The sequence below is a fragment of the Monodon monoceros genome, unplaced genomic scaffold (assembly GCF_005190385.1).
Source record: "Monodon monoceros isolate NGI ecotype Baffin Bay Population unplaced genomic scaffold, NGI_Narwhal_1 Super_Scaffold_9, whole genome shotgun sequence".
Lineage (NCBI taxonomy): Eukaryota > Metazoa > Chordata > Mammalia > Artiodactyla > Monodontidae > Monodon > Monodon monoceros.
The window spans coordinates 26,704,592-26,726,579 of record NW_021703786.1 but is presented as its reverse complement, the minus strand read 5'-3'; the positions used below and the strand labels follow the sequence as shown (position 1 = coordinate 26,726,579).

Here is a 21,988-nt window from a genome sequence, read left to right as displayed (position 1 = left end):
CCAGACGTGCTGAGTCACCATCAGTATGTTGGCAAAATCTTCAGAGATCTGTACGCCCTGGAAGCTGGGGAAGTGACTGCCTCGAATGACCTTTCTTAAGCCTCTTTCTACTGCGATGTTAGCAGGGGTCAGTGTCAGGCTGGGAAATTGCCATCCAGGGTGGCCTGTGTGTCGTGTTGCTTGTTTCAAGCGGGTGGGCACGAAGTTTGGTCAGGATTCTTGGAGAAAATCTGGAAGCTGACCCAGAGCAAGGCTGCCCGACTCCACGTGCAGAGAAACCCCGAGGCCTTCCGTCTCCCTCTCCCGGGGACTCAGCCCAGGCATGATTACTAGCACTTAATGAACCAATGAATACTTGCTCCAGAGCAGGATCCCCAAGCGTGCAGGGCATCCAGCCCCATGGGGTCCTCAAAGGGTCCTGCCACACCTGCTTCTCACAGGCTCCATCTCTGATTCTGAAGTTGAGGATTCTTCCCTTTGAGCAAGGATCTCAGGCAGAGGCGTAACTTGCCCGTGCAGGTGCAGGAAGGAACTACTTAGACTTCTGTTCATTTTTCCGTCTCTATTTTGTACATAATACGTATATGGAGTATAATGTGTGGGGACTGTACCTGCTTTCTAACATTTGAAAGCCATCCTTAAAGGATGTCCCATGGGAAGGAATTCCATGTGAGGGTCTCAGCTTGGATTGGACAGAATGAAGCATGTGACCATCACTGCTCCCCACTTGTCCCTCCCCTCTGTTCACCACTCCCATTCACTTTGTGTCTCAATTTCATTCTTTCCAAGGTAAAGAAATGGTAGATTTAACAGATGTAAGGTGGTTTGGTCGAGCTACACTTGACGTACTTCAGAAATTGAAAGGAAATTGGAGGAAAACATTGGTGAGAGTATAGTAAACCTGAGAAATAACATGAGTGTCTCTTTTTCTGTTTAGAGGAAAGGGAGAAAAAGGAGAAAAAGGAAGAAAAGGAATCAGAATGCTTCCACGTCTGCAGAGTTGGATCCCTTGTCCTCATCCCTCTTGGGCCCCTGTAGTCTGAGTTCGCTTGCAAACCCGGAGCTCCTGGACACAGCCCCACCCCAAAGCCCAGCTCAGCAGGGTGGTCCCACCCACCAGACAAGCCAGCCCCCAAGTGTGGGCAAGACGCCGCTGGAGGCTGTGGGCCGCCCTCTGCAGGGCCAGGTTGCAAGAGGAGTAGAAGCAGCTACGGACACCGAGTCTCTGAGCAGCCCTGTACCCCAGGACCAGACTCTGGAAGGAGGCTTCCCGGAAGGGAAGGACCACCACTCCCCGAACCCCTCCAAGGGCAAAGGCCTCCCCACTTCTGCCAGTGAAGGCCCTCCTAGGGAGAGAGATGCTATTCAGGAGCTCCCACTGCCTGAGCCAAAGGGGGACCACTCCAGGCCCGGGAAAGAGCCGTGGGCCACTGGGCAGCAGGCCAGGGCCCCTGCCTCTGGGGTGAGTTGTTAGGGGAGTGACGACCAGGGTTGGCCTGCTATGTCTCGACACCTTGCTGTGCAGTGCGGTTCTGACAGTACTTCACTGTCTGGGAAGGGTGTCCACTGGCACTTGCTCCCTGGGAAGGGGGGCTGTGGAAGGGGCTGCCCTTCCACCCCGAGCTGCTGACCCCTGTCACTGGGCTGGTGGCATATACTTACCCTTATGCCACTGAGTCAGAGTTTCCCTGTCCATTTTGTTCTGTTGGCCCTGATGTTTTGGGGTCTTTATTTCTTCCAGGCAAGTGTTGCTGCAGCTGAGCCAGCTGGTGCAGGGAAAAGAGTTGGGAAAGAAGTTAAAAATCAGACTGAGAAAATGAAACAGCCTCCCACAAGTGTCCCTGCTTCCCGAGACAACCACCAGGTAAAGCGTCTCGTTCCGACCTGGTCGGCTTTCCAGGAAGCCGTCCCCGTCCTTGCTGTCTGTCCCATGGACTGCTCCTTTTGGCCCCGTTCCTTCCACAGCTCAATTTAATCATTTGGTGAATATGTGTTAGGTGCTGGGGGTGCAGCCTAACATTTGAAATGAGACCAGCTCCTGCCTTTTGGAGCTCACATTCCAGTGGGGAGAAAGAGAAAGTGAAGTCAGGCTGTGAGAAGTGCCGCGGAGAGAAGTAGGGCGAGGGGCTGGGGTGTTGGAGGTGGGTGCCAGGCAAGGCCTTCCAAGGAGATCTGAAAGAGTGACAGGCGAGTCGCATGGCTGTCTGGGGACGTGCAAAGGCCCCCAGGTAGAGTGTGGTGGACCTGTTCAGGGAGCAGCAGGAAAGAGGGGCCGTTGACAACGGTGCAGAGAGGAGTCCTGGGAGGCTGTGGTAGGTGGACCAGAAGGCATTCAAAGGTTCTGAGCAGGGAAGGAATGTGACCACTCTGGCGGCTATGAGAAGCATTCCCTGTTGGGGGCAAACGTGGAGGCTGGTCATCAAGATTGGGGTTTGGGTGCTTGTTCCAGGAAGCTGCAACCAAGGACCAGATGGGTGTTTCTGGAGGAAAAGCAGGTGAAAATGAGAAGGCCAAGCCGAAGGACCCGAAGAAGCCAGAGGGGAATAACAGAAATAATGCAGCCACTGTGAAAAATGAGAGGGAGCAAAGGAGCCAGAGGGAGAGCGCACACAGAGCTAAGGAGTGGTGGGTGTGACCCGGCTCGGGACGGCACAGGCCTGGTCCCCACCCTGAGCGGGGGCTGGAAGGGGCCATGTCACCCCAGAGGAGATTCCCACCTTGCCCTCTTGTTGAGTCTTGGGGGAAAGGGGAACACTCAGGAGGTAGGCAGTGGAGGGGCACCTGTCCCAATTCCTTGCTCAGGTGAAATGCTCTGTAATATGGTCCCTGGGGTCCCTGAGGCAGCACGGGCCTTACAGAAGTCAGGAGAGAGGCTGTCACGTCCCAGAGTACTCAGCCACCCCCTCCTGCCACAGCCCTCAGCCCCTCGGAGCTGGGCAGAGATCACACCCCCCCCACCACGCCCACTGTCCTCCTCCACTGTAGAGGGAGAGCCGAGGGCACCCACACAGCAGACAGCCTGTCTGAAGTGTGGACGCTCTTGCACTTTGTTGGGGTGTGTCTTAGTGCACAGCCAAGAAACAAGGATCCTGTGTGCACACGTGTGCCTGTGTGTGTGTGCAGAGAGGTAGACTGATCCAGGTATAACCGGTGTTTTCCTCCGTGGCTTTCCCCCAGCCCACTGAGCTCCTTGGAAGGAATCACGGTGTACTTCCATGCAATCATTTCAGAACATTTCCAGTTCAACCCCAGGCAACACAAAGTGTTTGTCAGGGGCGGAGAAGAATTTGGGAAGCCCGGATGGAATCATGATGTCTGCGAGATGTACTACACCAAGTGAGTATATCCCAGTAGGCCTGTAAGGAAATGTACAGAACATCCAGTCTTTGAAATATATTGAAATCATAATTTTTATCAAGTTGATTAATCCTTAGAACTTTGGGAAGATGAATATTTCAAACAACTCTTCCCTATAATGCACCTCTTTGTCATACTTCACCTTGGCCCGTTTTCTGTCTCTGCATGAAAACCATGCCTTGTCCCGGAAACGTCCTCTTGGTCAGCATCGATTTATAGCTCTGGGTCTGCACTCCGTGCTGTGTTTGAGAAGAATGAAGATTTCTGGAAGAGGATTTTTGGATAACAGGCTGGTGTCCTGTTTATTCACAGAGACCTACATGAGAACGGGTCCCTCGTTGAAGGCAGCACCATCATTTCTAAGCAGCACCTGGATAAGCCCATTCCATACAAGTACGTCCTCTGGCGAGGCAAGGGCCCTGTGGAGTATGAGTTCATCTACAAATGTCAGCAGAAGGAAGGCGAGCACGTGAACCGCTGTCTCCATGTGAAATCTTCCCTTCTGGGCTCGGGAGGTAAGCCTCAGGCTGGGCTCCTGATCGGAGCTCAGAAGGCTGGACGTTACTCCTGGGGATCAAAGGCTTTCCTTGGCCCGTGTGGGTCCTCTTTGCTTGGCATTGGCTCTGCCCTACCCCCCAGCTCTATGTTTCATAAACCTGAGCTTGGAAACATGTTTCTGATCAGGTTGGCTTAACCACTCACAAGAGTAAACAAGGGAAAGGATTTTTACTAAGGGAAAGGAGAGAAGATAGAGCCGCTGGGAAGTAAAGGGACTGGGGCCTAGAGGGGCAGCAGTGAGCAGGGGCAAGGGCAAGGGAAACAGGGCTGCCAGGACCACAAGCCCTTCCCAGATTTCCAAATGGCGACTGTGAATAAGACATCCAGCAGAAGCCATCAAGGGCTGGATCCACTGCCCCCTGCTGTCTGTCGTAAGTGTCACTCTTCTATTTTCTTTTTTTCACTTTATTGTTTCTCTTTCTTTCTCTTGTCTGTTATCTAATTCTTTTTTCTGTGCTCTGTTTTCTACTCGCTGTATTCAGTGTGTGTGGTGTTTGTGTGTGTGTCCAGTGTGCGTGTGTATTTGTGTGTGTGTGTACATGTGCATGTGTTCTATATAGAGAGTCTATATGGGTTCTACTTTTAGGAACTTGCTTAGATCTTCTTTGTGGCTGACTTCTTGGTCTGTCATAAATATTCCATGTATGCTCAGAAAGAATGGATAATCAATTTTGTGACTCAAAAGCTGTATGTATATCTATTAGATAAAGCCTGTTTAATATTAAAGTCCTTGTTTAAAAAGATCCATCTGTCAGCTTTTGAGAGAGATGTTCCAGTCTGTCACCAAGACCAGGTGCTTTGTTTATTTATTTATTTTTTTAATTATACTCATGACTTGTGTGGCTTAGGAGTTTGGATGGAGCACAGCAGGGCTGGCTGGTTTCTGCTCTCTGAGCTCTGGGACCTCAGCTAGGAAGGCCTGAAAGCTGGGAGTGATTTGCTGGCTGGGCTTTGGAATCATCTGGAGGGGTCTTTGCAGTTGATGCTGCCCGTGGCTGGGACCTCTGTTGGGCTGACAGCGATTGAAGTCAGTGGGGCAGGTGCTTGGTCATTTTGAACTGGCCCAAAGAGACAGAGAAGAAACTAGAGTCATGCTCTCTTCTTAAATGTGCCCAAGTGTTGACTCTATCACCTCCAAAAGACTCTATTCTGCATGGGCTGACCAAAGAACAGAGCCCTGCGGTACTTTCTGGTTTTTCCCTGTACTTGCTGGATGATCCAAACTGGCTGTTTCCATGCTTGAGGTGACCCCTCATCAGACAAGAGCTGATGCTGATCTAATCTTGCCGGAGGAGGTGGTAGTGATTTGGGATAGCAGGTCCCATTTGCTCTTATTTAAGAAGCACTGCCTTAGTCACTTCAGATTTTATCTGGCTGGGTCCTGGTACTTAAGCTGTCAAACCAGATAGAGATGCGCTTTTCAACACAGAGACAATCATTTTAAAGTCCATTAAAAAGATTTTCTTTCCCTTCCTTCCTTCCTTCCTTCCTTCCTTTCTTTCTCTCTCTCTCTCTGTCTCTCTCTCTCTCTTTCATTGAAGTATAGTTAGTTGTTGTGTTAGTTTCAGGTGTACAGCAAAGTGATTCAGTTATATATACATATATATATTTTCAGATTATTTTCCATTATAGCTTATTATAAGATATTGAATATAGTTTCCTGTGCTGTACAGTAAATCCTTGTTGCTTATCTATTTTATATGCAGTAGTGTATATCTCTTAATCCTATACTCCTAACTTATCCTTTTCCCCCTCACTTTCTCCTTTGGTAACCATGTTTGTTTACTTTGTCTGTGAGTCTGTTTCTGTTTTGTAAATAAATTCATTTGTATTATCTTTTCGATTCCACATACAAGTGATATCGTATAATATTCTTCTTTCTCTGTCTGACTTACTTCACTTAATATGATAATCTCTAGGTCCATCCACTTGCTGCCTATGGCAATATTTCGTTCTTTTTTAATGGCCGAGTAATATTCCATCTCTCACACACACACACACACACACACACACACACATATATAATGTTTTCTTTATCCATTCATCTGTTGATGGACACTTAGGTTACTTTCATGTCTTGGCTATTGTAAATAATGCTGCAGTGAACATTGGTGTGCATGTATCTTTTCGAAATAGAGTTTTCATCTTTTCTGGATATGTGCCCAGGAGTGGGATTGCTGGATCATACGGTAGCTCTATTTTTAATTTTTTAAGGATCCTCCATACCGTTTTCCATAGTGGCTGTACCAATTTACATTCCCATCAGCAGTGTAGGAGGGTTCCCTTTTCTCTACACCCTCTCCAGCATTTATTTGTAGGCTTTTTGATGATGGCCATTCTGACCAGTGTGAGGTGATACCTTATTGTGGTTTCGATTTGCATTTCTCTAATAATTAGTGCTGTTGAGCATCTTTTCATGTGCCTGTTGGCCATCTGTATGTCTTCTTTGGATAAATGTCTGTTTAGGTCTTCTGCCCATTTTTTGATTGGGTTGTTTGTCTTTTGATATTGAGTTGTATGAGCTGTTTATCATTAAACAGATTTTTAGGTTGTAGAGTAACTCAGAATTGCCAGATTATTTTCAGATGCTTTTTTCTTAATCGTGATATTGTTCTAGTGTTTTTCAATAATTATACTTTGCAAGCTTTTTAAAAAAATGAATGTTAAAGCTTTTTCCTTATTGTTGCACGGGCACTTAAACTGCCTACTTCTTGGTGTGGGCCGTTCTATTTAGAGGCCCTGTTGGTAGGTTGACATTGGAGCTCCCTGGGAGATGGTACCCTGGTGAGTTGGGTTAAATCAGGAGTTTTAAGCAGTAAGGAGGTCAGTCATAGTTACCAATGGAAGGCCTAATGGGAGTGCCAGGGAGGGCCTTTGTTGGCTTCCGAGGGTCTGGAGGTCACTACTTGAGCCCAGGTGGGGAAGTGCCCCAGACCCTGACATCATCAATGCAGGTGATTTGGGAGGAGTGTCTGGAAGGCACTCTTGTTGATTGAGAGAAGTTTTGTGCTTTGTTTTATTTGGTGTGGTGGTGGTTTATCTTAAATAAATGTAGTTTTCATCAGTCCCAATAAACAGAGAGAGAGATGACTTCCCTCCCCTCTCCCTCCTTCTAAGCCTCCTGTGAGTGCTCTCATTGGTAGAACCCACTGTGGCAAGGCGGGCAGAATGGAGGTCCTGGGCTCCAGCCCTGTGACATGGGGGAGACCCAGACGGCAGATATGTGTGCTGGTGGCAGAAACAGCCATCACGAGCACTCTATCCCTTCCAGTGCCTTTTTCCTTGTGCTGTGTTTTGCCTGAAACTGATTCTGCTGTGTCTGCATTCCTTGCCTACCCTCTTAGCCTCTCTGCTTTTGTCCCAACTCTTGCTGCTTGCTCTCAAGTTCAACTCTTGCAGCCCCGTCTCTGTTTTGCTGGACTGTTGTTGGTTTGTTTTTTTTTTTCTTTCCATCCATTCAATGTGATCATCATTTTTTTTTTTTTCTTTTGTCCGTGCCGCATGGCTTGCTGGATCTTAGTTCCCAGACTGGTAATCGAACCTGTGCCCCGTGCAGTGGAAACACGGAGTCCTAACCACTGGACCACCAGGGAATTCCCAATCTAATCATCTTTAATGGGTGAATTTAGCCCATTGGCATGAATTGAGACTGTCAGTGGAAGACTCAACTTTTGACAAATAATCATGTCTTTTCTCTCTACCTTGTTTCCTTGTTCTTTTTTGTACTTTTTCTAACTTTTGGATTTTCTTTCTCTTTTCTCTGGGGGTTTGGAACTTAAATATTTTATTTCTGCTAGTAGATTCTTCAAGACCAAGACCATTAATGTCCCTCCCTGTCCCACCATCCCGGCGTCGAGGGTATCCCATGCCCAGGACGTTGATTGGCACTCCCTTCACCTCCATAGCACTGGCCATCCCAGGCCAGCAGCTCTCACTCACCTTTTGTCTGGAAGAGCGTTTTTATAAAACCAAGAGAGAGCCATTGTGTCCCACACCATATGGAGCAGGAAAAGCTTCCACAGGAGGTGATGCCTGAGGTCAGATCCAAACAGTGATTCCAAGTTATCACTGGGAAGGGCCAGGATGGGGCAGGGATGGCTGAGTGGGGACTTCCAGCAAAGAGCAGACTGCACAGTGAGGAGAAGGAGGCCTGTTCAGAGGCTGGACTTCCTGATTTTCATGGCTGTTTTTATGCACTTGTGTTGCCTCTGGTGTCTTACTGACCTCTTTGCCTTCTAATTATTTGACAATTGATTTTCCTGGGTTTTCTAGGTCTGTACTCATATCATTTCAGCTGGTTATAAGAGCAGCCATGGGTTCAGCCCTTGCCCCATGTCAAGGGCTGTTTTGTCTGCCATGTGACCTGTACCGTCCTTCAGGGAGTGGGCACCACGGTTCCCAGGACAGAGGAAATGGGCACTTGCACCAAGTAACATACCAAAATGGTGCACAAGTGCTAGTGTGGGATGCAGTTTCAGTACGAAATTTTTGACCTCTGTGTGGTCATTTTCTAAGGAACTCATGTACCAATTGTGCTGAACCATCTAGTTCGACAAAGACATGTTTCAAGTATTTTCAGGGCAGCTGAATCGTGTGCCTCACTCAATTCACTGTAGGGTGTCCAGGTTACTTGTCCTAAACAGCCGTGCTCCACCCAGGGGCCAGGCCCCCTGTTGTTTATCTGTGGATGGATACCTGGATGGAGCAAGTGTTGGCTGCCTTCCGTTTACCACGTTCTGTGACGTTCCTGTCTTTCTTCCCTTCCTTGGCTCCTTCATCCTATTTCTTCTGGTCAAGATCAGCCTTCCAGGGTGGAGTGTCCAGGTCTAGTGGGTTTTGATGCTCCTAAGTATAACATTGCTCTTTTAATCTTAGACTGGCACCAGTACGATGATATAATTTGTAGGAGGCCCCCTGGGAAGTTTCAGAAATTGGTGGATTATCTAACAGATGGTATAAGGAAAAACTTGGTGAAAGGGAAGCAGATCGCGGCTGCGGTCATGCTGGACCGCATCTTCAGCATCCTTGAGACCTGGAATGCCATCAATTTAAAGAACTTTTTCACCCAGTTCCAGCAGTTTTATTCTATCATTCGGGTGCCCATGATCTATGAAGGAGAAGAACAGCTGTGGAGCACTCTGCAGTACGAAGAGAAGGAGGTACCAGGTCTCAGGGGTGTCAGCAACAGCTCCCTTCTCTTCCTCCTGGGCACTCAGCATCACTCCACCTCCTAGTGGCCAGATGACCCCTAGAATCAGTGGACCAGGTGGATGGGGGCAGGATATTTCAGTCCCTTTTCTCCTAGTGCCACCTCTAGGGAATTCTTTGCCCTCCCCATTTTCTTCCTCCTCCCACCTCCTCACCTGCCCCCCCCACTGGTCCCACCTCCTCACCTGCCCCCCTCCCCCACTGGTCCCACCTCCTCACCTGCCCCCCCCACTGGTCTCACCTCCTCACCTGCCCCCCCCCACTTGTCCACCTCCTCACCTGCCCCCCCTCCACCACTGGTCCCACCCCCTCACCTGCCCTTCCCCTCCACCACAAGAAAGCTGGTGCCCTTCACTGCATCTCCACCTTCTCTGTGGTATGGCTTAGGCATTTTTGAGACAGACCTGGAGCCACACCTGAGATGACCAGTATATCCTTACAAGGCTCAGGACCCCCCACTTGATAGCCCCTCCATCATGCTGAGGCCTTTGGACGTACCAGTGGTGGCACCTCCCGAAGACCCAGGGCGAGGGGGATGCTCAGGGTTTAGTGGGGAGGCAGGCAGTGGGTGACCCCTCCACAGAGGCCTCCCTGCCCAGCTGATGGGGAAGTAAGCATAGTGATGGGCAGCTCTTGACACCTCTGGTGGGTTCAATGCCATGGTTCTGTATCTCCCTTTTCTCCTGGGAGCAGGTGAGAAAGCACCTGTGGGAATGTTTGACAAAGAAAATGGCACCATTTCTGGAAATGAGTGGGGACCCTCTGCCTGAAGACTGCCCAGTGAGGAGTAAATTGAGAATGGGCCTGATTGTCCTTTTCTCAGTGGAAAAATTTCACTTTCTCTTACCGGAAAGTGACCTGGGCTCACTCTGTTACCTCCTTTGCTCGAATGCCAGTTCACCGGATGCCCTTCGCAAGGATCTGATCCACATCCTTGAAACATCTCAGAGGTAGTGTGTGTGTGTGTGTGTGTGTGTGTGTGTGTAAAGATTTTCTAGCTCTCTAATGGTTTTTATCTGATTATAAAAATAAGTGCTTGTCAGAGAATGGATGAAGACATGCAAGGAATAAAAACTAGCCGTAACTTTACTGCTCACTGTTGTCACGTCAGTGTTTGTCCCGCTAGCATTTTCTAGCCGATGTGCTAGTTTTCATCTTATTCACGTTCTCCTGAGTACCCTGCTTTTGAGCAGTTTTAAGGTGTATCATGACTCAGCCCCACGTGCGTGTATTTGGGGGGGGGGTCATGGTAAGACAACGAAGCCGGACTTGAGGATGTTTGTGGAAGTACTGTGGGTGCCCTCCCCGTGGCCTCTGCAGTTGCCGTGCCCAGTTCACGAGCCAGAGTGTCACTGCGCTGGGCCCGGAGCACTCGTGGTGTGGAGGCCGCGGCCTGTCCTGAAGGCACTCATGTTTCACTGGGTGGAGGCGCCGCCCCAGAACCCTCTGATGGTCCCAAGGTCTTTTTTCTGGAGCTGTTTGAATTGAACTTTAGGGTGATATTGGGCAGCCTTCTCTGAGCAGTCAGTCTTATGGAACACCTGCCTTGTGGTTTTACAAATTTAAAACACCCAGTTAAACCCCGTTCATTTTGAAAGAGAGAAGAAATGCTGGCAAATGTACAAGTGTTTCCAGGTCTTAAGAAACATCCGTGTTTTGTGATTGTAGGGAACATGCCGTGTATTATTTATAGGCTCCTTCCTTATATGTAAAAAGTTGCTTTATATGTAGATTTACTGTTGCCAGATGACCTGGGTTCAAGCCACAGCTCTGGCACAGGGGGCCTTGCATAGATCACATGCCTCTCTGAACCTCTGTCTCCTCCACTGTCAAGGAGGATGGAAAGATGCCACCAGGAGTTTGCTCTGGGGCTTCGAAAGGGCCAGTTCAGTGCCTGATGCTTTTTGGGGGTGCCGAGGGGGCCCCTGAGGTTTCTCCCTGATCTGGTCACTCTGTGCTCAGACACCCGGAGCGCTCTTATCTTATGCTCTGTGCGAGGAGCTGTCCCTTCGCTGGTGGGTGTCGGACCCCCGGGGCTGGCCTGACACTGGCCGTGCTGGGCTCACATGGGATCTCTGTTCCCTTTCTAGCTGGCGAGCATCCATGGTAAACCTGTGCCAAATGTGCATGGACAGAAAGGTTGACCACTGGGTGTGTGCCCTGCCTGTGCTGCACCACTGCATGGACCTGTCCTCACCAGCCCAGGACTCAGGCGTGCAGCCCGAGGACACCTGGGCAGCCCTTGAAGGCATCTCCTTCTCTGAGTTTCGGGAAAAAAGAGCAGATCAGTAAGTTACAGACCTGCACTTACTTGGAATCATAACTGTGCTTCCAAGATCTCCAGTGGACTTTTAGTATCCACTCATTCCTGCTTTTAGTGATGGAAGTAATGTATCACTTCTTTTTAAATTACTTCTTTAAAGATTTTAGGGGATTTCCCTGGTGGCTCAGTGGTTAAGAATCCGCCTGCCAGTGCAGGGGACACGGGTTCAAACCCTGGTCTGGGAAGATACATGCCTTGGAGCAACTAAGCCCATGCACCACAACTACTGAGGCTATGCTCTAGAGCCCATGAGCCACTGGTGGCGCAGTGGTTGAGAGTCCGCCTGCCGATGCAGGGGACACGGGTTCATGTCCCGGTCCGGGAAGATCCCACATGCTGCGGAGCGGCTGGGCCCGTGAGCCATGGCCGCTGAGCCTGCGCATCCGGAGCCTGTGCTCCGCAACGGAGAGGCCACAACAGTGAGAGGCCTGCGTACTGCAAAAAAAAAAAAAAAAAAAAAATCAACCACAAAAGATAGATTATGTATTTTTCTTTATTTTTCTTACAGTTTTATTGAGATATAATTGACCTATAGCACTGTATAAGTTTAAGGTGTACAGCATAATGATTTGACTTACATCACAAAACGATGACCAACGGTAAGTTTAGTGAACATCTATTATTATCTCATAGGTGCAAAATTAAAGAAAGAGAAAAAAAGTTTCTCCCTTGCGATGAGAACTCTTAGGATTTCCTCTCTGAACAGCTTTCATATGTAACACAGAGCAGTGTTCATTATATTTATCATGTTGTATGTTATATCCGTAGCATTTATTTATCTTATATCTGGAAGTTTGCACCTTTTGTCTGGTTTCATGCAATTCCCCCCTGCCCCGCCTCTATGATAGATTATTGATTCTGTTTTATCGTGTTTTCCAACCTTCTTTTTTTCATTTAACAGTATATTGTGAACGATTTTTTTTGCCAGTAAATATATACCTACTTTTGTAATGACTGCTTAGTGTTGCAAATTTGATTTAGCCGGTTCTCTCTGCCTGGACAGTTGGATTATTTCTGCACTTTCGCTTTGTAAGCATGCTTTGATGCACTTCTTTGTAATTTTCCCTGTCCAATTATTTCCTCAAGATAAATTCCTGAAAGTAGAATTTCACAGGTCAGAGGCTTTGCGCATTGTAGGTGCACATCTTGAGGTAGTGAAGTACTATTTTGAGGCAAGGAAAGATTTCTTAGAGAAGACACAGAAAGCACAATCCATAAAAGAAAAATGGTAAATCAAATTTAAGTACAAAAGCTAAATAAAAAATACAAATTCAGTACAAAAAAATTAATACTAACACTTATTTCCAAGCACAGATAACATCCCCCATTTACTTTGTTTTTTGTCAAAGAAACTATTCCAAGTCTCTCATCTGCCCTCCCCGCCCCTAATCCAATAGGATCTAGCCTATAGGTTTTTAGGGATTGAAATAGTGAGTGAGCTGAATTATTTCTTCTTCACTATTATTGGAACGTTTTGAAATTAAAGCCAAATTAAGATTATTTATATAGTTATATATATTTTAAATTGCCCTTCAAGGGGCATTTATCTAGAAGACTGACTATCTAGAAGAAATTTAGCTGGAGAATGACAAACATTAGCATTGGTCTTAAAGATCGTGCCTTTTAGGCAAAAGTGGTCTTTAGTATATAGTGAAGCTTTATCCATCCATATGTTTCGCGTAGCCTCTGTCGCTTCTGTGGCACTCGGCTGTATTTACTTTCCCATTGTCATCTTTTCGGGTCTCCAGGACAGTGTTACAGAACAGCATAATTTAAAGACCTTCCCCGGACTGGGCTTGCATAGACTGTTTGATCCAGGACACTTGCTTATTCACGCATCAACATGCTTAGTTCATAAATTATTGCACCCACAATGGAAGACAGTATCAAAAGTTAAAAAAAGAACTGCCATAGGATTGCCATAGGATTGCCAGCAGTCCTACTTGTGGGTATGTCGCCCAAGGAAATGAAATAAGTATCTCGAAGAGATATCTGTACCCCTGTGTTCATTGCAGCATTATTCACAATAGGCAAGATGTGGAAGCAACCTACGTGTCCATCAACAAATGAACAAATAAAGAAGCAGTGGTGTGTATATGTGTGTGTGTATACATATATATGATGTATATATACTTGTGTATATCATCATATATATGCATATATGATGCAGTATTATTCAGCCACAAAAAAAAGGGAATCCTGCCACTTGCAACACATGGATGGACCTTGAGGGCATTATGCTTAGTGAGATAAGTCAGATAGATAAAGGCAAATACTGTATGATATCACTTATATGTGAAATGTAAAAAAGTCAAACTCACAGAAGCAGAGAGTAGAATGGTGATTACCAGGGGCTGGGAGGTGGGGAAAAGGGGAGATGTTGGTCAAAGAGTACAGACTTCAGTACTCTGAAGAGAAATTAGTTCTGGGGAGCTAATGTACAGCATGTTAACTATAGTTAATAATACTGTATTGTTTACTTACAGTAAGCTAAGAGAGTAGCAACTTTTAAATGTTTTCACCACAGAAAATGTTTTCACCACAGAAAAGAAATGGTAACTATATGACACAATGGGTGTAGCTATCAAGTAATGCTATGGTGGTAATCATTTTGCAATAAGAAAGAGTATCAAATCAACACATTTAACCTTAACCGTAACACAGCGTCATATGCCAGTTGTATCTCAGTAAAGCTGGAAAGTGCTTAATTTGGGGTGGATTCTTTTACTATTGTGATAAAATATACCTAACCTACAATTTACCATTTTAATCATTTTCAGTGTACGCTTCAGTGGCATTAAGTACATTCACATTGTTATGCAACTGTCACCCCCATCCGTCTCCAGAACTTTTCATCTTGTAAAACTGAAACTGTGTCCCCATTAAACAACAACTGTCTACTCCCTCCCTCACCACCAGCCCCTGGCACCCACCACCCTACTGTCTGTCTCTATGAATCGGGCTCCTCTAGGGACCTCACATAAGTGGAATCAGAGTATTTGTCCTTTTGTAAGTGGCTGATTTAACTGAGCATCATGTCCTCAGAGTTCATCCATGTTGCTGAATCCTTAATATATTATTGTTTACTTCTCATTTGATTGAGTTCTTAGCATTTAAATCATTTTTGAAATCAGAACTTTTCAGGTCCCTTCTAACATAATTTTAACTAACTTGGTCTGTTTTACTGATCTCACTGTTGCCCTTTTTTTCTGTTCCAATTTTCCCTTATATAGGAAACAATTACTCCAGCTAATGGGAAAGAACAGGCATTTGCTAAATGTGGATGAGTATCTGTTCCGATCCTGGTTCAGTTTGCTCCCTCTGAGTAACTTGGTTCATTACATGGAAGACCTCACTGACTACCTGAGTTACTCACCCGCTCGTATCCTGGACTGTCTTCTAGGGACTTGGTACCGGCTTGAAGGACTTGAGGAAATCTCCAACAGAAATTCCCAGGTTTGTTGTCTGGAATCGGCTCTTGAGTCCTTGCTTAGCAAAAGCAGATCAAAACCGAATCAGTCAGAATGTGTGATTCTCCTTTTCTGAAAACCTGACAGAGTAAAGCATTTAGAAAAAAGAGAACCAGGAGGGGTCAATATTTCATAGGGTAAAGTGTTGGTTTACTTGAGTTATTCTGTTTCAGTAAATAGAACTCAATAAAACAGTAGCCTTTGGGTATGTGTGATTGTGCAGGGCAGGGCTAGAAGTTATTCTGAGTATTGGTCCACTTCCTAATTGCTCTCTGTCCTTTCCCATTTTGGGGGTGGATAAAATGATATTATTTTATTTTTAAAAAAATATTTATTTATTTTTGGCTACTTTGGGTCTTAGTTGCGGCATGCAGGATCTTTTGTTGCTGCGTGCGGGCTCTTTGTTGCAGCGCACAGGCTTCTCCCTAGTTGTGGCACGTGAGCTCAGTAGTTGTGGCGTGGGCTTAGTTGCCCTGTGGCATGTGGGATCTTAGTTCCCCAACCAGGGATCGAACCTCCATCCCCTGCATTGGAAGGCGGATTCTTAACCACTGGACCACCAGGGAAGTCCCCAAAATGGTATAATTTTAAATCCTGAGTTTTATTTGTAGAAGGTATAAGATTAGTATTTGAACCCCTTAAAATTTGTTTATAGAAAGGAAATAATTGATTATTATGCCCTATTTATGTTGGATTTTGGGGGGTCTGTTTTAGCAAAGATGGTGGCGTCATGATTAAATCCTCTCTTTTTTTTCTTTTCTTCGCCACCCTAGAGTATTAAGAGTACTTTTGAAATGCTGTTGCACCTCCTGGATATGTTTCGGGAAAAGTAAGTAGAAAAGTAAAGTGTAGTCTCTCTCCTGCACACGGTTATCGCCTACTGACTGGCTGTATCCCATGTTTGCTGTCATTATGGAAGGTCATAAATTAATATATATCCCACTACTGTTTTCAAGGTATTAATGTAATCATCCCACTTTTTAAAAAAGGGAAAAGCATAGAAATCAGCTGCTAAGATTTTGGTTTATTTCCATCTGGTCCTTTTTCCTGTGCATTTTTGTCATTTATTTTTAAGTGATCACCATCATATTACATATTCATGCTTGCATCCTGCATGTCATCAGCATTTAGTCTTCAAATTTTTTTTACAAGTCAGGGAAGTTGAAAATAACAATCAAAGTTAGCTTTCCATAATCATCTGAGATTATTTGCTCCTGCAAATTTGTGTGACCTCTGATACCCAGAAGGCACAGTGTACCGAATGCAGAACAATAGAAATGTACCTGTGGGAGAGAAGGTATTTTCTGAGATTCTTGGAGCACTGCCAGGATCACCTCATCTGAATTAGTAGGGTGTTCAGGATGGAGGTGGGGGTGTCAGGTCTTCATTAACATCAAGCACCTGGGGCTTCAGGGACCCCACCTAATTCTGTGTATTACAGAATTGCCCCAGGTAATTCCTTTCTCATGCTGCCTTCTAAACCCCACTCTGATCAACTCCCTAACTCTCAGCTCTGGTCATGTGTCAACCAGTAAAGCAAGTCCATGCGGAGCGGGAAGAGATTTCATGCACAGGGTATCCCAGGATATATTCTTCTAGCATTTCTTTCTCTTTCTCCCTCCCTGTATCTTCCTGATTTTTAAAAAAATTTATATGGTATTTGAATCTTTGGTAATATGCATCCCTAAGATTTTTTTCAAACAAAGGAATACACTTGGAAATAGTTTAACTTGCTTTTGTTAAAATAGTTCAGACCATGGAGGCAAACCAAAAGGACTTTGTTTCCTTTTTATCTTAATCCCAACTTCAAGATAGATGGAAATGTCCTGGATGTTAACCTATATGGGATCAAGTACACGCCTTCCTTGTAGGTGTTTTAAAGGGAAGGAACTCGTCATGGATAGGGGGTACTGTTTTCTCATTCCTCCTAAATTACTTCATTGATTTCTTTCAACTCTTTGTGGGGTAGGATTCTTGAGGAGCCCTTGATACAGTCCTACTTGACTGTGTGCCTGAAACTTCACGAAACTACCTGCAGAATAACAAAAGAATACACGTTTTATGAGATGCCTGCCTTATCTGCTGAGATTGTTTGCAGAATTATTATACTTAAACTTCTAGTGGTAAGTGGAACACGTACACGTAATGTTGTACCCAGGAGAGCTATGGAACCTGAAGCATCCTCCGTTCAAAAAGGAGATAGGCTAATTCTAGGATTGCTGGAATGACACAGAGTGGCTGATTGTGTCATCAGATATTTGTCAGTACCTACTTGATGCCAGGTTTTGTTCTGTGCATCGAGGCTATTTTGGTGAACTAGGGTCTGCGTGCTTGCTCTCCAGGGCTTGCGTTGGAGGGAAGGAGGCAGTGCAGGATCTCAAGTGTAGAGTATCAGCTGTGACTGGGCTAATTCAAGAGCTCTGCAAGTGGCTGGGACTTCAGGCAAGGACCTCCCCACCTAAATGCATATTCATGCCTAGCCTTTCCCACCTGAGCTTTATTCCTGTTCACTGAAACTCAAATACAGTAGCGAGGTCCACACACCTAAGTGCCCACCTTAGAGCCTTTCCACACAGGCTCCATCTCCCTCATCAAGCTGTAGGGACATCCCAGAGCTCTGTCCCCCCTCGCTCCACACCTCCCAGAGGTAACCACTCTCCTGATCTCTACCACCACGGATTAGTTTTGCCCATCTTTGAACTCTTTCCTTTTTGTGTCTGGCTTTCTTCACTTGACGTGACATCTCTGAGTTCCATCCATGACGTTGCTTGTTGTGCGCAGCTTATATTTTCCCATTGTTGTGTGATCTTCACCAGCTTGAGTTTGAGCTTCCACGTGAAGGTGATAGATGATTTCATATTTAGATCGACCATTTATTGGTTAAGCATTTGACACGTCAGAACTGGGACGTTAGTGATATAAAATAATTAAGTATATGTTTTAACTTGTTCCTTTTCGTTTTTCTTCTTTAAAATACCAAGGATACATTTAAAAATAAACATTATTGGTAAGGTGATTGCTTTCTCCTGAAGTGGGTATTATTTAAACCATCATAGGCAGGTGCCAACGCCTAGATAAACCGTGTTCAAGAAATTTGAAATGTGTCAGTTATTTAGGGTATATGTTCCTGTAGAAATAACTATCTTAAATGTTGGTTGGGATCTCAGATTAGTGTAATCCACGGTCTGATCCAAATACTCTACCTGTGCCATAAAAGCAGAAAGCTTTGCAGAACTGAAATTAAATAAAACCAAAGTATATGAAGAGTTTTTGCAAAGCTTTTGGTTGCATGCTGACATAAAGGGTTGATAGGATTGATAGGACATCAGATCGAGAAAAACAAGGAGCAAAGCTGAAGGTTCTAGAGTAGATTTTCAGACTTGGGTTATTCACTTACGTCCATCATCTGTGCTGGGTGCAGGGGACACCCAGATGGAGAAGACAGGTCCCTGGCAGCAGGGATGCGTAGGAGGGGGACCATCCTGTGAGCACATAATTGCAGCACAGTGGCTTAATGCTAAGCTGGAGTGTTGATCAGGTGCCCTGGGAACAAAGGGCCTTTGGAGGGGCTGACGTTCCCACAGGGCGAGAGAGCAGCCCGTGCAGTGTCAGGGAGGAGAGGAACATGCTGCTCCAGAGGACCCACAGGTAGCCTAGTGTGCCTGGAGATGGAGCTGAGATCTAGGCAATGCCAGATCACAGATGGCATGCACACCCTGCTAAAGCTTCCAGATTATTCTAGAAGCTGCTGCACCATGCGGGGATGTTCCACATGGGTCAGCATGTCCTGCTTTCAGCTCAGAACTGTCGCTGGCCCTTGCCACCCACATCCTGAGTGCTATGCTCCCGTCACACCTGTACCCCAGCCCACCACTCCCATGCTGCCCAGAGCTCCCCGAATCTTTCAGGGAAGAACTGCCCCCACCAGGCTGGGTACAGCACGCTTTATGTGCCTTGAAAATAGCTTGTGCTTTCTCATCTTGGCACTTGCCCTGGTTACTGACTGTGCTGTCAGCTCCTTGGTCAGCTGCCTCGCCACCGCGTCTTTAGCCCTTGGGCCAGGCATCTCTGGAGGGAGGGAGTGACACCAACAGATCCAGTTTTGGGGGGTCCTGACACTTACACAATTTGAGGGGCTCAGTTGAAGCAAAAGGAAACACACACAGAACTGGGAGAGGCCTCTAAGTGGGGCTGATGGCTGGGCCGTATCTGCTTTGTGGTAAAGGTGCTTCTGGTGAGAAGGAGAGGGAGAGAGGGAGGGAGGCATCCTTAGAGCCTAGAGCCTTTGACCCCGGGGAAAAGGGGCTTTTCAGGGAGAGGGAATGAAGGGAGAACCTCAAGGAAAGAGCACCAGTGGTTGGGGACGTGGGTTTACCTCCTGGCCCGCAGACCAAACATGTCACTGAGGGGCAGGGTTTACACTAGCTCGGCTTCTCTGAACTGCTGGAAGCTCTGAGCCCTGGGTGCCTCCTTTGCACCCTGTCCAGAGGAAGCTTGTCAGCTCTTCCTCGGCTCGGAGCCCAGGAAGTCTGTGCGTTGGCGAGGCAGAGTTGCCTCTGTTAACAGTTGCCTGGGGTCATTTGATGGGGCATCCATGCCACTCCTTCTCCTGCCTCGTCCCCCCATGCTGCCCACCCAGAGTGAAGCCGAAATGCTCTGGGGAAATGAAAGTGCTATGAATGCGCAGGCTCTGGCCGGGCCGGTGAGTCTGAGCGCACAGGTGGTGTCGGGTGTGCAGGGGGGAAGGGAGTGGCATCTGGACGATCCTTTGGGTCCACAGCGCAGGGACAATTAAACTCTCTGTCTCTCACTTGTGGTGACAGGATTCAGCAGGAGGACAGGGAAATGAAACTGGAAAGAAGAATTCAGTAAAAACAGTCTTCCAGGGGACTCTCGCCGCTACAAGATCTTGGCTTCAGAGAATTTTTCAAAAGGGCGTGTTCCGGACCGAGTATACGTTTTCTGTCACCTTCACTTACTGCGAGGAGATTAAGGTAAGCCCTGCCGAGTGCAGGGAACCCAGTGGGTCTTGTTTGCAGAATGGGCAGCTGCTCCCCTAACAGGACCCAAGGGCACGGGCACCCTGGTGGGTGGGCCATGGTCCCCACACCGATGGTGAGACTGCTGAATGGTGAGGACAGACCTTGTTGGGCTGGCGGGGAGGGCCATTCGAGTCTGATCCAGTGCTGAGGTTATGAGTCAGGTTTATGATGTTGAAAGTAGAAGAATAAGACGGAAGCAAGAGCTACTTGAAAGGGAAACTGGGCAGAGTGGCGTCTGAATGTGAGGAAACTGGAAATCAGTTCCAAAATGTTGGGAGGCAGGGAGGGCTTCCAGAAACAGAGGTGTGGACAGAATCTTGTGCCACTGAGGAGGAAGAGGGAGGGCCTAAAGACTGTTGGCTCCAGGACAAAGTTCTAGAAAGTGATATAAGCAAACCAACCAAATGGCCCTCTGACGTCATCAAACCAGACTTCAATAGGCTGTTGCCTTCCAGGGATACTTTAATGGAGTCATTATAAAATCACAGAGCTGAGACTGTGCATGAACAGAGACAAATGACTCTCACTCCATCTCAGACTTCTTCAAACTTATTACCTATCTACACAGAGGGGAGAAGATCATTAATCCAGAGCCCAGAACTCTGACCACTCACCCTCACCCTCACCAGGACAGAGTCTAAGGTCAAAACAAGGAAAACATACATACATCTTGAACTTCGTTTAGAAGTTTTGTTGTTGGCAGTGGAATGGGCCTAACAAGTCTGGAGCTATGTTGTGTGTACTCTAAGGCTGAGCAGATGGACACAGGTTGCTGCTGTTGGAAGCCCAGGTTCTTTCTTACTGGAGGAGGGATGTGTGGACCAGGGGAGAGAGGAGGAGGTCTGTGGTTTGGAAGGAGCTAGAGGTATAGTGTGAACTCATGATTTAAAAGGCAACAACAGGTAAAAGACCTGTACTAATAAAACTATGAGACACTGATGAAAGAAATCAAAAATGACACACACAGATGGAGAAATATACCATGTTTTTGGACTGGAAGAATCAATATTGTGAAAATGACTATACTACCCAAAGCAGTCTACAGATTCAATGCAATCCCTATCAAATACCAATGGCATTTTTTACAGAAGTAGAACAAAAAATCTTAAAATTTGTATGGAGACACAAAAGACCCCGAATAGCCAAATCAATCTTGAGGAAAAAAAATGGAGCTGGAGGAGTCAGACTCCCTGACTTCAAACCATACTACAAAGCTCCAGTAATCAAGACAATATGGTACTGGCACAAAAACAGAAATATAGATCAATGGAACAGGATAGAAAGCCCAGAGATAAACCCATGCAACTATGGTCAACTAATCCATGACACAGGATGCAAGGATATACAATGGAGAAAAGACAGTCTCTTTAATAAGTGGTGCTGGGAAAACTGGACAGCTACATGTAAAAGAATGAAATTAGAATACTCCCTAACACCATACACAAAAATAAACTCAAAATGGATTCGAGACCTAAATGTAAGACCGGACACTATAAAACTCTTAGAGGAAAACATAGGAAGAACACTGTTTGACATAAATCACAGCAAGATCTTTTTTGACCCACCTCCTAGAGTAATGGAAATAAAAACAAAAATAAACAAATAGGACCTAATGAAACTTAAAATCTTTTGCACAGCGAAGGAAACTATAAACAAGACGAAAACACAACCCTCAGAATGGGAGAAAATATTTGCAAACGAGTCAATGGACAAAGGATTAATCTCCAAGATACATAAACAGCTCATGCAGCTCAATATTAAAAAAAAACAAACAACCCAATCAAAAAATGGGCACAAGACCTAAATAGACATTTCTCCAAAGAAGACATACAGATGGCCAAGAAGCACATGAAAAGCTGCTCAACATCACTAATGATTAGAGAAATGCAAATCAAAACTACAATGAGTATCACCTCACACCAGTTAGAATGGGCTTCATCAGAAAATCTACAAACAACAAATGCTGGAGAGGGTGTGGAGAAAAGGGAACCCTCTTGCGCTGTTGGTGGAAATGTAAGTTGATACAGCCA

The 21,988-nt window shown here is 46.2% G+C and overlaps 1 protein-coding gene across 8 annotated transcripts in view; it reads left to right on the top strand.

The window, feature by feature from the left end:
* The window catches only part of RNF213 (ring finger protein 213), a 111,863-nt gene that overhangs the window by 23,515 nt on the left and 66,360 nt on the right, over positions 1–21,988 (top strand). For all 8 annotated transcript variants that reach the window (XM_029212153.1, XM_029212154.1, XM_029212155.1 and 5 more), the window contains 12 exons: positions 938–1,462; positions 1,742–1,864; positions 2,450–2,625; positions 3,178–3,336; positions 3,670–3,872; positions 8,791–9,074; positions 9,817–10,073; positions 11,214–11,411; positions 14,680–14,902; positions 15,690–15,745; positions 16,886–17,039; positions 19,740–19,910. In XM_029212153.1, coding sequence (XP_029067986.1) covers positions 938–1,462; positions 1,742–1,864; positions 2,450–2,625; positions 3,178–3,336; positions 3,670–3,872; positions 8,791–9,074; positions 9,817–10,073; positions 11,214–11,411; positions 14,680–14,902; positions 15,690–15,745; positions 16,886–17,039; positions 19,740–19,910 — 2,529 coding nt within the window. The remainder of the gene's footprint in view (positions 1–937; positions 1,463–1,741; positions 1,865–2,449; positions 2,626–3,177; positions 3,337–3,669; positions 3,873–8,790; positions 9,075–9,816; positions 10,074–11,213; positions 11,412–14,679; positions 14,903–15,689; positions 15,746–16,885; positions 17,040–19,739; positions 19,911–21,988) is intronic.